The sequence below is a fragment of the Zosterops lateralis genome, assembly GCF_965231275.1.
Source record: "Zosterops lateralis genome assembly, chromosome: 8".
NCBI lineage: Eukaryota > Metazoa > Chordata > Aves > Passeriformes > Zosteropidae > Zosterops > Zosterops lateralis.
Genome location: NC_139768.1, coordinates 1,813,008 through 1,826,872, shown reverse-complemented (window position 1 = coordinate 1,826,872; position 13,865 = coordinate 1,813,008). Strand labels below are relative to the sequence as shown.

At 39.2% G+C, this 13,865-nt stretch overlaps 1 protein-coding gene across 2 annotated transcripts in view; it reads right to left on the bottom strand.

Annotated features, from left to right (window-relative positions):
* Positions 1–947: 947 nt before the first annotated feature.
* LDB3 (LIM domain binding 3) overlaps positions 948–13,865 on the bottom strand; it is a 67,947-nt gene continuing 55,029 nt past the window's right edge. For both annotated transcript variants that reach the window (XM_083866209.1, XM_083866208.1), the window contains exons 6-9: positions 11,691–11,894; positions 6,221–6,390; positions 5,230–5,266; positions 948–1,825 (exon numbers count right to left, since the gene is read on the bottom strand). In XM_083866209.1, the coding sequence (XP_083722335.1) occupies positions 1,729–1,825; positions 5,230–5,266; positions 6,221–6,390; positions 11,691–11,894 (508 nt within the window). In that variant the 3' untranslated portion in view covers positions 948–1,728. The remainder of the gene's footprint in view (positions 1,826–5,229; positions 5,267–6,220; positions 6,391–11,690; positions 11,895–13,865) is intronic.

The following is a 13,865-nucleotide window of genomic DNA, read 5'->3' as shown; positions in this document are numbered from 1 at the left end:
TTGGAAACAAGTAGTATCTGTATTATATTCATAAAACATTAAGGATACACAAGTGTTATTACCATGAAGAGACTGTATTACTATTTATTCATTAAAACATCTAATTTGGTTGAAAATTAGACCTGGAAGATTTTTTTTACTTAGGTACATTTTATGTTGATGAAAAAACCTTAGTTGTCTATTTATATTTTAAATTCTATCAAAATTTCCTATACATAAACAAAAAATCACCACCACTTTGGTTCAACAAAGGCTGCTCCTGGCAACAATCAGGAAAAGTTAAAATGTTGTTCTTATTTTGTGCAGGGATGCTGATTTACCATGGATACTAATAAGATGGTGTGATCAGAATCTGTTTGTGTTCCCATAAGGAAAATATAAATGTATGTTGTGAATTAAGTAGCATGTCCTGAAGCACTCTGGTATTTAGCCAAGAAAAGTGAAATGCATTTTAAAAGTAATTAGTGCTTATGAACTCTCAAGTAATACTGAGGAATTAGTTGTTTTATAGATTATGATAACCCTTTAAATACTTCAGTATCTGGCTGATTCAGGGAAAATTCTCCATGAACAGTAGCTTTTTTTAATTTTTATAACACAGAAAAAAATTTGGGAGTCTGAATGAACTTGGCTCTGTACAGACTGCTGAGACAAATCTGGAAGCAGAAAAAGGTGTAATAGTTTCAATCTGATCTCATGCTCTAATCCCTTTGACTGGAATTACTGCTACCAGATAAAGGTACCTAACTCAACTGCTTTGTCAGGTTTATTCCAATTCAGACAACTTAAAGGTCAATAATAATTACAGCGAATAAAGGAAAGCTTTTTGACCAAATTTTGTATTTGGGAAAGAAAAGTTCTCCTTCTTTCAATAATCAGTTGAAGCAGTTATTGTTTTAAAACAGAATAAAGTACTGTGTAAAACAGGCACATAATTATTTTAGCTTTAAAACCTTTTATTTCAGATAAAGCATGCTGCTATATACAGAAAAAATGTGAGTCAAAGCAAGAGCAATACAGAATGGGCAACATATTCCTTAAAACTTACAAGATGCTTTTAAAAGCTTCAGTGCACCAGCAGTATGATATATTCTTCTCACTCCTAAATCACCTCTAGCAAAATGTCATTTCCTTGCAGATCCTGAGCAAACCCAACTATCTCTCTTTTATATAATGATAAATGAAAGTTTCCAACACAAAACTTACAGCAGTGGTTTCAGTAAATGACTTCTGCCAGTATAATATATTGAAATAAAACTTCACATTGCTAATATCTTATTTCAAACAGCATCATTCAACTATGCAAACTAAGTGTGTTATACATGTAGCAAAGCCTAGGCCGATCAGTTTTCCTTTTCAACTTTCTCCTACTTCATTATCTTCACATCAGTAAAACTCTGTGAAAATCTCATTCTTTTTCCTCCTAAAGAAATACCATCAATAACTCCCCTCTCATTTTCTTCCAGAATTAAATGCAAAAGACTACAATAGTGATGTTTGGCTGTACACTGAAGTTTGAGATAATAAAGGAAGAAATAAAAAGCTGAACTACTTTATCACGAAGGACACGATGTGGGTCATGTCACGATTTCATGTGGTGACAGTGAATGGCTAACAGCAGAAACCTAGTGCCTAGCAGTGCAATTTTGGCACGCTCAGGCTCTATCTGAGGCCAGCAGTGAATGTGTGACTGTGGCTCTCTGGTGTCTGCCCTCTCACTGGGGGCCTTTAGCTCTTAACGTTAAGGAGCTGCGCGGACAGGCCGTGATGCCAGTTGCGCAATTTGGCAAAGCGTGGGCTGTTACGTTCCGTTTCAAACCTCTCCCTGTGGCATGAGGAAAGAGAGAGACAGAGACAGAGAGAGACACACATACACAGAAGAAAGAAAGGAGGGAGAAAGAAAGGGGTTAGGGACCGTGGCTACCACTCCCCTGCCTTACAACTAGGGCAAATGGCAATTTATTTGGATTTTTTTCCTCAGCTTTCAAATCAGCGTAGTGAAAGGCTGGGTGATGCTTTTTGGACCACGTGTGAAGGTTTTTCAATGGTTTATTTCTGAGAAGTAACTTGATATAACTTCTTATTCTTTGACTTGTGCTTGGTATTACAGGGCTGCTTTTGCTAGAAATGCAGTGTAACCCCACTGTTTTCCTCCCAGCAGTTTCTCTTGGCTTTTCCCTCCCTCTCACACAACTGAGGAGTCAGTGAAAATTAACTCATACAAGTGCAAAGTGAATGCAAATATTTTCCATTCTGTAACACCTCGGTCAGCCCATCTATAACCTGCTGTCCTTCCTGCAAGGATCACCAACCCCAGGTTTCAGCAGTACTTTTCTACAGCTTCCTCAGAATTAGTGAGTATTAGTGTTGACATTTGCATAGATATTTGTGTCAAAAGCAGAACAAGGGATTTTCAAAGTAGAGTCCTGTGAAGTATTGGCCACCTTCTGCCACCTCTAACTGCAGACTGGGGTGCTTGAGCCATGTTTAGCACCTCTCAGGATTTAATCTTTTCTAGATGCTCTCTAGCTTAAATTCAGCTTTTGTACATAAAAAGGGGAAGAAGGAGGATGTGAGATGATAGCAGAGTCAAGGAGAAGTATATCAAACAAAATGAAAAATAAAATGTTCTTGTTATTTGCAAAACTTTTTTGCAGTCATTGCAAACAAGGTCATTTTTTTCCTCATTATTTACACTCAAAACACAAGACAATTAATTGTGTTAATGCAGTGGAACTTGAGAGTGAAACCAGCCAAACAGAAAGGAGCAGACTGGGCTGGTTTTACTCCTCAGGCTGAGGAAAGCACAAAACTATAAACAGAGTAAATGCCAACAAATTCACTGATATTTCTAAATCTTTTGTGCTTAATAACACAGTGCCATGCAAGTAACAGTTCTAAAGGGGTCTTGATGTATGACTTCTCAAACTATTTTTTATGCTTTTAGGAAATTAAGAGATATTAAGTATTCCTAGCTGAAACTTCCTGGTGGTATTTTTTTTCCAGCTACACCAGAATATACCAGCTCCAGTGGGTCTGATGTAATTAAAGAACTCCCTTATTGCTTTCATGATATTACCTCTCCATTCAAGGAAAAGGTATTCAGAAACATCAGTCTGGCTTGCAATGGATCCCGTATCTCCAGAAAATATTCTGCAACAATCATCACACCAGCAATGAAAAGTTTTCAGAGCAAGTTATACTTTTATGTGTGCCTTCAAAATAGCAGTAGCATGAGCAAGGGACAGTCGTACAACACACTCATCAATATTAACTGATAGGAATATTCTGCCACCTGGAAATTCCCAAATTTTTTTGAACACATGCCATGAAATTGGAAGCTCCAATCTAAAAGTGACTATTTTTATGTAAAACAGTCCTGCCAAAAATAAGCTACATCTTTCTTCCCCCCACTCCTGAGTGTTTGGAAGAAACCTGATGGCCATTCCATGCAATTCCTGCTGGCTACACTGAGGAGCTGACACAAAGAGACCAGAGAAAACACCAGAGAGAGATTCCTCACAGCCTGCCTGAGGCCACAAGGATGGATGATGCCTGCACAGCCAGGGCCCTGCTGCCAAATCCCCAGTGGAGTGTCCAGGGTTTGGGGTGGGTATCAAGCACCCAGATGGTGCCAGCACTGTCAGTGGGGTAGGAAGGAGACCCCATTTCACTCCTTGCCCCACAGCTTACACCAGCACTGTCCCTGTGTAACTAGGTATACATGCTCCCTTATGCCTCTACTATCAATGCACACCTTAAACGTGTTCAGCTGTGCCTAAACATAACCAGAAGCATCCTTGGGCCAGAAAAGGATAACACAGTGATGCCTAAAGACTGCAGAAAATGTGCAAAGCACAGTGGATATAGCCATGTACTTGAAGTTATATTACTGGATAGAATACGCAATTTACACGTGTTGATGTGTTATCAGATAATTATTGTCAACATATCTCATACCAACCATGTAAAGTTTCCACTATTTTGTATTTTCCAAAGCCACAGATTACACCTAGAGAGATTATTTCTTTAAAACCACGTATTACTCTCAGATATGAATGGGGCACAATGCTTTAAATCCCACCATAATAAGGATTTGGACGTGTGCTATTACATCACAACAGATAATGCACAATACATGTAATGAGAATTAGGCTTGCACATTTGAGGGAAGAATTAATCCCTGGGGGCTGTAATGTCAAGCCTGATGTTTGGGCACCCAGCCATGAACTCGGGTGAACTGCAGTGGAGGGTTTATAGCAAACACCAACTGAAAGCATTCCTGCATTCTCACAGGGAAGACAGCAGAAATCTTCCTCACTGATTCAACATCTGTAACCTGCACTGTGATCAAAAGCTCAGAACCTTTAAAGGACCCACAGGGCAGTAAAATATAAAACAGGAAAAGAAGAAGTGGATTGAGTAGCAAACACATCACAAACCCAGCTGGCGGCTTAGAGCAGCTCAAGTGAAACAGGGATTTGAAGTATGCAAACAGAAACAGAAACTAAGGATAGCATGCAGAATGCTCCTGATTCAACTGCAGGTTTTAAGCTCAACATAAGAATCTTTACTACATCTATTTCCTGGCTATACAGGATGATGATAAATCTTTAATTCCATATTATATCTGTGAACACATCCACTTTTTCAGTGTTTTTGATACATCATATGAAACAAATACATTTATTCATTAGCAAAAGCAGTCCTGTGCTTCCATATTCTACAAATTTAGGTCATATTTATTCCAAACAAAACATAAGCTAATGATTATGCATTGAGAGGAATCAACTCCTTTACTGTATCATTTAAGGAGAATGAAATGTCAATCAGAGGGTCATCCAAATAAATTGCTCACAAATTTCAGTGCTGTCACAACATTATATATTTTTATCCACTTACACAATCAAGTAGTTACACAAGGCTTGGAACTCATCACATTCACACACCCAGTAAAGTACAGGAAAGTTGCATGAGCAGAGAGCTTTCAGATTTGAACACACACTTCAGGAATTTTGCACTGCTTTTCCTAAAAACATGCTGATTTGTTATCCTTCTCAGTCAAATGCCTCTCAATGACAGCATTTTAATTTTAGTGATTTTTAAGTAAATGTGTTAGGATATTTTATGACAAAAATATAATAAAGGACATTCATATTAATGCCATTTTTAAACATTATTGAGTTATCAGGAAGGAGAAAGCTGTATTTTTCACAGGGAGTTGCCTACCTTGACCTCCTCAGGGCTTCTTCATCTGGATCTTGCACTGTAGAAAAAATGTTTCAGTTATAAAGTAGAAAGAAAGGAATTGGCTTTATACTATTTAAAACTCTTTAGAAACTTATCAAAAGCCTAAGTAAAGGTGCATTCACACTGACTTTGCAGCAGTGGAATTTTTAAGAACATCATGAAGAGGAGCGGTTCCCTAGGGACAGGAGGAGGATGTTAGGAGGAAGGTAGCTATTAAACTACTTTCCCATTCATTATCAGCAATGTTTCACAGCTGTAGGCAATGACTCTACAGAGAGGTCCTGCTGTCTTGTACAAAGCAGGAGAGACAGCAGCAGCACATTAACGGGGGAAGGAAATATTTAGTATTTCCCCCTGATGTGGGAAAAGGCCCCGACCTTCCTTCTCTCTACATCAGAAACCACCTGGGAGCTTAGTACTGGGTAGCCATAAAAACATTTCCAGAGGCAATAAGCAACAAAGTTAAAACTCTGTGATGTTCATATCAGATCTAGGTTTAGGTAACAGGGCTCATAGAGCCATAGCTTCCATACAATCTATGATTTTTTCTGACTTCCAGAAGTCACTTCTGTAAAAGACTGTTACAGGACACATGACTTGTTTGTCATTTTTGTCTAAAGAACGGACAGCTCCGTACATCTATGTCACAGGAAAACCAAAGATTGCACTGTAGAGACTCGATTTGTAAGTAGGAATAACTGTGGGGTCCCAAATGCTTGTTTACTGTATCATCTGTTACACTTTCATGGTGAGACCCCTGGCAGATCAAAGAGTATTCTTCATAAAGCATAAGGTGAGACCGTTCACTTTGATTTCCCTCAAGTTACATCCAGGATCTTCACCCTTGCTGACAACTACATGAGCCTGGGGACATGAGTCTTTCCCTGAGTATCAGTGGCCAACAGCAGGGCAGGGAGGAAAGCTGTGAATCCAAGCTCAGGATGAGGGGGATGCTCTGTCCTTCACTTACTGTACTCGGTTCCAGTCATCTGGGCCAGGATGCGGAAGGACTTGGACTGCAGGTTGGCCGAGCGGCGGCTCCAGTCCTCGCTGTCATCCTCTGGCTTGTTCTGAGTTTTGAGCACAGCCTGGTACACTGGAGAGGCACTGTCCACATGAGGATCCTTTAGAGGCAGGGTGCTGCAATTCAGAAAGGGAAACGTTGGAAGCAGCTCTCTGGTCTCAGTTTCTCTCCCAGCCATCCCCAACATGGCTTTGGGACGATGACTTCTTAAAAAGATACATAGATCAGTTTTATGTTATGGCTCATTCTGTCTCTGAAAGGACTTGTTATTCAAATCTGCTTGGAAATACCTGTTCATGATTCCTCAGCCAATGCAGGCACACCAGCATACAGTGGTCAGAATAATATGTGGTGATAAAGGAGAGCAGGCCAGGCAAAAACATTTATTTCTCTGACCATTTTTGTTCCATATTATTTCTTATAAAAACGACTTTGTGCAGGTACTGTTTTATGTTTTCTTTAAATTACAGTGTTGGGCTAGTGTACCTTAAGGTTGTAATTAGAAATGAACCCGTATTTCATTATCAAAATAATGTGGTAGGCTTTTATAGCTTTTTCGAGAGACGATTCTTTTTCAAACTGAATTAAACTTCCATCTGCCATAGTCTGGATTCATCGTCTACTAAACATTTGAAGCACAGGAAGTCTTAAGTCTTGCACTCCAGACTTACATATATAAGTAGTATCTGAAATCTTTAATGACAGAATGTATCTCAGGGTCTTACAACATGCTTAATCATCTTGCAAAGTGATATATCCAGTTGTGCACACCGAAAATCAAAGCTACACAGGTCTGTAGCACAAGTGAGGTAACCTCTCTCTGATTTATGATGCAGGCTAGAAACAGGCTTAGTAACTTAATAGCTTTTTTTTTCCCAGTGAAAATAACTTCAACAGAGCAGAATTAAAATTAACTATTAACAGAGCTGCAGAAATACACAGTGAGGGGATGATGTGTGCTTGGAGCAACTTGGCTCCATGGCTGCTCTAAATACAAGGTCTATTTTTGAAGCAAGTGATTTATTGTAACAGCTTTATGCTATTCCATAAAGAGCTTTGCAAGCAGCAAGCTCAACTTCATGAAAACTGAGAAACAGTTCTGCTAAAAGTTAACAGCCATTTGGTCCAACAGTTGCTTCCCTGGTTCAGGCTCCAAGTGAGGGCTCTATAAGATGCCACTGTGCAGAGAAAATCCACAGAGAAGTTGTGATTTGAAAAAGTCAGGAAGTATGTCTGATATCCTACATACAGTGGGATGAAAAATGTTACCAGGTAGCTTTAAATATCAGTATTTCCTAGCTGACACACTCTTCTTCTTCAGCACTGCTTCAGTGGATTTACACATAATAACATGTATTTATGTTCTTCATAACCCTCATATATGCAAACTTCTCACTGTCTTGAGGAGCCACCAAAGTACAAAACCCAGATAAGTTTTTTGTGTGTTTCAGCACAAGCAGCTCCGGGGTGGAACACAGCTTAGAAAGGTGAATTTGGAGAAAAACTTGACTCTTCAGTTTAAGCTCTGCCACAAAACATACAAGCTATGTAAAAAACATCTCTCAGTGTGAAAGATGGCCTGTAGGAGGAAGCAGCATTTTCCAGCTCCTTTTTTAGCTCATGTTTCCTAGACCACAAGCCTTACAATATCCAAATGCTAGCAAGTACAGAAGGCAGAATGCAGACTTGCTTATTTTGGGAAGGCTGTGCCATCAGTGGCTTCCATTAGTGCTGCTCCTGTGTGCAGCAATGGACAAAGTGGTGCCATAGCCTTCTTTAGGTGGAGGAGGGCAGAGAGAGCAGTAGTCCTTCTCTTCTGACCCATCACACATGGCTGAAGGGCTTGCTGAGGCAGGAAAGAAAGTGCAGCAGTGAGTTCTGCCTTCTCCTGCCTTCTAAAGGAATAGTCTTTACACGGAAATTGATTCTCTGTAATACCAACAGTAAGTCACAACAACACCCTCGGGACTGTTCTGCTACTTCTGACACTTGGCTGTGCTGAAAGTTCTGTCATGTTTATGTTCCCCAAAAGGTGACCTGTTTTCACACCCAGAACCTGCTCCTGTCTGAATACCAGAAGTGACTGCCTGATGTGGGCCAACAGTTAACTTTATATCCCCACGCTGACTTCTTAATCTTGTGGAATTCTAAAAACCTGCTGTATGGGACAGCAAATTTCCCAGCTGAACACTGTTCTAGAGTGGATAACAAACCCCTGGATATACAGTGCTGATTTCAACCACAGACCACTGTGACAGCAGCAGCATGCCAGCCACAGACAGTTCAAATTCCTCTGTGTAAATCCTTTAGCTCAAATTCTTTCTTATATTATGACCAACGAACAAAAAATCAGTTCAAAGGTTTATGTGAAGATATACTATAATCTCAAGCATTGTTAAAACCTACAGCTGGAGGCCGGACCACAAATTTCACAGCAGCAATGTGTGGCATTAATATGACATTAATATCCTTATGGTAGATGATTAAGGCAGGAAATGGAGCTTGGTGAATTAACCTCCCCAGCAGAGTGAAACATGCTCATATAAATTGAACTAAATTAATGAAATACATTGGAGTATTTCCAACTCTGCCTTTAATTCAGCAGGCCTTTTTCTTTTTTAAAAAAAAAAATTATATTGTGGATGAGTAACTAGGACATATGAGCCACTCAGCATGGAAGTGTAAAATAGAGCACATCGCTGATTATGAGCATTTCATAAACCTAAATGTGACAGTTGATTCTTACAGACAGCCTAAAGATGCACATAACCATGTTAATACCTCTGTTATACCTCTTTGTAATTTAATTTCTTTCCATCTGGGTGTCGATGTGCAGAAATATCATGCATCTTTAAGCATATTACTTTAAATTGATGCTACTGAAAAAAAACCCCTCTTCCCAAATGGATTAGAGCTGTTGGAGATTTTTATTCTAGAGCCTAAGGTATTCTAGTAGGAATCAATAAAAAATATTTTCTATTTTCTTATCATCATTTAAGTCACACATTCTTAACATTAAAACAAGCTTTGATGACAGTCAAACCTCTCTGAATAAGCAGCAATGGAATTTTCTATTTTGGAATTCATTATAAACTATGGTTTACCACATGTATCACTCCCTGGAGTCATTATGCAGATATAATTTCAGTAGATATTAAGTAAAAACTTAAGAACACCGCAGTGTTCTACCTCTGATGTAGGCATACAACAAAATATTGTGACATCAGGTATTAGACTGGTTCCAGCTATTTTAAAAAAAGCTCTAAGAGGTAAAAACCCTACAATCCAACAAACAAAATTTCATGCAGACTGGTAAACAGTCAACCAAGTTGGCTTATTGGAGAGGACACACAAGACCTTAGTTTGTACAATCACATCATTGATTCTGCTACTTCAACTGCCAGATCTTATTCCCAATAAAGGTGCTGGATTTGTGTCTTTATACAACTTGTGAACTTGGCTAAAACTGCGTAATGGAATTTAGAAGTGGTTTGACAGAAAGGTACTCAAAATGCACTGTCCACATGGTTTTACTGCAGCCACCTAACTCTTGGATCTTGGTTTGGAAAGATCCATTAAAACAGAAAAACAAAGAGCAGGAAAATACATAAAGTCAGGGCATTCAAAAGTTTCTACCTTTAAGTTTCAGTCTTAGCATGGAGTCTTAGTATGAATAATCCTGTCCTTCCCTTTGTTTTCCATTGTGATCCAGTAGGTGTGGTGTATTTCTAAGTGACAAGAGCCTGACTCTGATCTCATAAAGTTACACCATCACTGATTTCAAATGGTCAAACTAGAAAATGAATTCTTATCTTAGGCCTCTCTGTCCTTCCTCATTGATAAAATAAATAAACTGTTTCCAGCTGCTGTCTGTCCTTTAGATGTGCAGTCTGAGTGTGCTTACCACCCTATAGAAACTTGTGGACAAATGAAAAGAACTAAGATTATTAATTAAGAACCAAGACCAAATTATAGGCTGATAATTGAGACAAAATGAATCAGTATACAATTTGGTCTTCTTTTAGATTAAAAACGTCTCATACAAATACTTCTGCATTAATCATAATCTTAACTTGGACTTGATTGATAAAGCAAGCTAAAGAACATCTTGGTTTCCACTGCAAATTAAAGTTCAGAACATCACAGAGGAAACTAAAGGAAACTTATAAAATGAAAAGGATCCACATATTCAGCATTAACTTTATAATCATCTCATTATTTAAATACATCATTTTTTAAACATTACTATTTGCATCATATAATGCTACAGCATTTAATAGAAAGTGCCAATGTATCATAAAACGCCTCCTATAATCCATGCCTATGAGGGATGTGAACCCTCATAAAGAACACAAATTAACTTCTATGTACTTCACTAATTGGAAATATGAGCCTACTCAGCACCTGTGGAGATTCACTGAATCATGGCCAAAGCCAGATAAAGGTAGTGCTTGTGATCCATCATGAGGGAGAGCTGTGATGAACAATGATATTGGTGCAAAAAGTTAGCAGAAAAGAAAAATAATTATAAAAAAGAGAGAAAAATGGACAGCAAAAGGGAGCACAAGCAAATACATAAACCATCCACATTTTGACTAAGCCTGCAGCTAACATATGAAAAAGAAACTACACTGAAGTGTGTTGCTACACCTGTATTTAGGTGTCACATCAAAGGAAGGTAATTTCTATTTTGGATAGAAGCACACCCAGCAAGAGAGAAACCTGGCTACATTTATTGCTTCAGTAAAGTTATTACAACTCTGGAGAAGTTAATCAGATAAGATTTCCAGAAACATGCATTGGAAAAGCAGAGTTATTAAAGATCAGTGGATTTTGCCATAGTCCAAAGGGTCTGTGTAAAACACATGTACTATATGTAGACTGGGGATAGGGAAAATACAGCAAAACACTCCATTCTGAAGAATAAAACAGTAGCCAGTGCTAAATAAATATTTTGCATTCTTCATGTCTCAATAAAAATTCCATCCCCCTTTTCTTGTCCTTTCTTATAACTGTGACTATTATAAATTATGGTTGTCAGGAATAAAAAGCCACCCAGTATCATATACAGAGTATTAGACAGATGTTTGTGGGGTTTACCAGCTCTAGGAGGAATACCAAAAAAGCTGGGCTAAATTAAGGTACTCCTGACCATGGTAGGGGGGCTGGAACTAGCTGATCTTTAGGGTCCCTTCCAACAATGAGCCATGCTATGATTTTCTAGTGATCCATCCTTTTAATTTCAAAACATGGAAGTGCTTTTGGACACTGCCTAGGGTCGATACGCATTTTTCATGTGCAATATACCCCAGGAAAAAAAGGAAAGACTCCAGGAAGAGCAAATGTGTCATGCAGGTAGGGATGTTACAAGTACCATGCAGAGAAAAGAGCATTCCACAGAAGGAAATAACCTTACCCAGCAAATTCTCCACCCTGGGCTTGTGCCTGGCCTGCAATTGCATCCATGATAGCATCCTGGGAGTACATGCTGATCGGGGTGTTATACTGCGCGTGAATTATGGTGGCCTTGCCGCCAAGGCCCTTCACCTCAATGGGTTTGTGGGTAGACAGGGCAGAGTCCTTCAGGACATTGGGGTTGAAACGCTCCGTGAAGTCCGTGCTGGGTTATGCAAGAGTGAGGTTCCACGGGGGAAGGGAGGGGAAGAAAGGAGAGAGGCGTGAGGTTAAGTGAGGGAAGCACCACCGAGAGAGGAGTGTGCACATCTGTTCATGGCATCTCACCACCAAAGCTTCTCATCAGAGAAGAGAGGATAACAGGAGTACCAAGCCACAGCAAAAAGATGGCTGTGCTAATGGATGTCATTTTTGGGTTGGCTTACGATGTATAAAAAGGAAAAAAAAAAAGTGAAATAGTTGTCACTGTATTAAAATTACACAAAAAACCCTAAAGCATTTGAGTGATATTTACACATACTAAAATTCTGTTGTTACAAGCATGTATACATTTAAGTGTACACAAACATGCACATGTCTATTTGCATGCACAGAGCAGAGAATTCCCACTTGGTTTTGTGTCCATTTGTGTTTTCAGAAGGGTCTTACAAAGGTCTAGAAAGTACAGTGAAGTGAAAAGATATCAGGTCCTCTATTATTTAGAAGGTTTCAGTACTTCCTGTCTGTGTTATTAATCACAGTGAAATTTAGTACTTGCACCTTTTAATCTTTAAGGCTTTCCTCACAAAGACTAAATCTTCTCCAAATCTCTGTACAGCCAACCTGAAGTGCTGCTATGACATGATAAATGCTTAGTCCCAGATCAAAATATGCAACATTGCAACCCACAGTACACGTGCAGTTGGAAGAGTTGCAGCCTTAGTTTCCAGTGATTTCCATTTACAAGGAAGATTTTGTATTTGACAGACTGAGCCCCAAAAGGCAGCTAAGTGAAGCTCCCATGGCACTAGAATGAGTCAGTTTGATGTCAGACTGCAGCCAAAGAGCAGCTGGTTTTCTTGCAGGAGAGATTCCATACACTCACCAAACTGGACAAAACTGGGAATTCTGTCCTTTGTGAAATAACAGATATTTCATAAATGTTTCATTCAGAACTGAACCCAAAAGCTGGAAATGGATATTTCTCCCCCTGCAGAAGAAATGCTGAAGCATTTAATTCCATTTGATTGGAACAATTTTCCTTTTCAGTTTAAGGCATTAGACTGTAAGTTCATTGGCTAATATTGTTCTTTTTACACACACAACAGTGTGCCTGTTAACAATGGGTAGCCCCAGAGGGTGAGAGTTTAAACTGAACCCTCAACCCAGCATGATGGAAAAGGCAAAATCAAGTAAGGCTGGCAGCCATCTGACTTAATTATGTGAAGATGATGACAGGTGCTGTGCCACCTCTGAAGCCAGCCAGGGGATCCTGCTCTGTTTTCAGCCTTTGGTTTGGTGGGATGCCCTGACTGAGGATGGACAGAGAGACAGACAGTCACATATCATTGCAAATCCTTGATAGAACATGGACACCACATGCACAAGGAGCAGAAACACACAGGTGCACATGCTGCATTACAGCCACAGCCTTCAGTTGCACATGCCAACATTTTAAGGGAGGGAACTGGGAAGTGGCATTATGCATTCAAAAAGTGAAAATTATCTTTTTACCAAGACATTCTCACATCTAAAATACACCTCCCTTAACTATTCATCAACTGTGACAATTGTATTATTATGCTGACATCATCTCCTGAGGAGTGATGTGCAGGTTGCTGTACTGAGCATGCACATGCCTGACTTCAACAATATCTCTTTTCTTTGTAATACCCTAAATAATCACACGATAATTACAAACACACAGGTCCTCAAGATCTTGAATTTAGTGTTCTCTTTCTTTCACACTGTTGGAAGTACTGAAGAGATTCTAAACCCAAGATCTGAGAAGATTGTGTGAAGGAAAGGACAGAGGTTAAATATGCCACCTTTAAAAAATAATGTTCTAAGCAATTGGTTTCCACAGTCAGTTACAGAAATCAAAGCTACTAATGTCAGAAAAACCTACACTTCCCTCGTGGTAGCAGCAGGAGTCATTTAGGCTTTAAACAGCTTTAGTGATGTCTTTCAAGAGGTT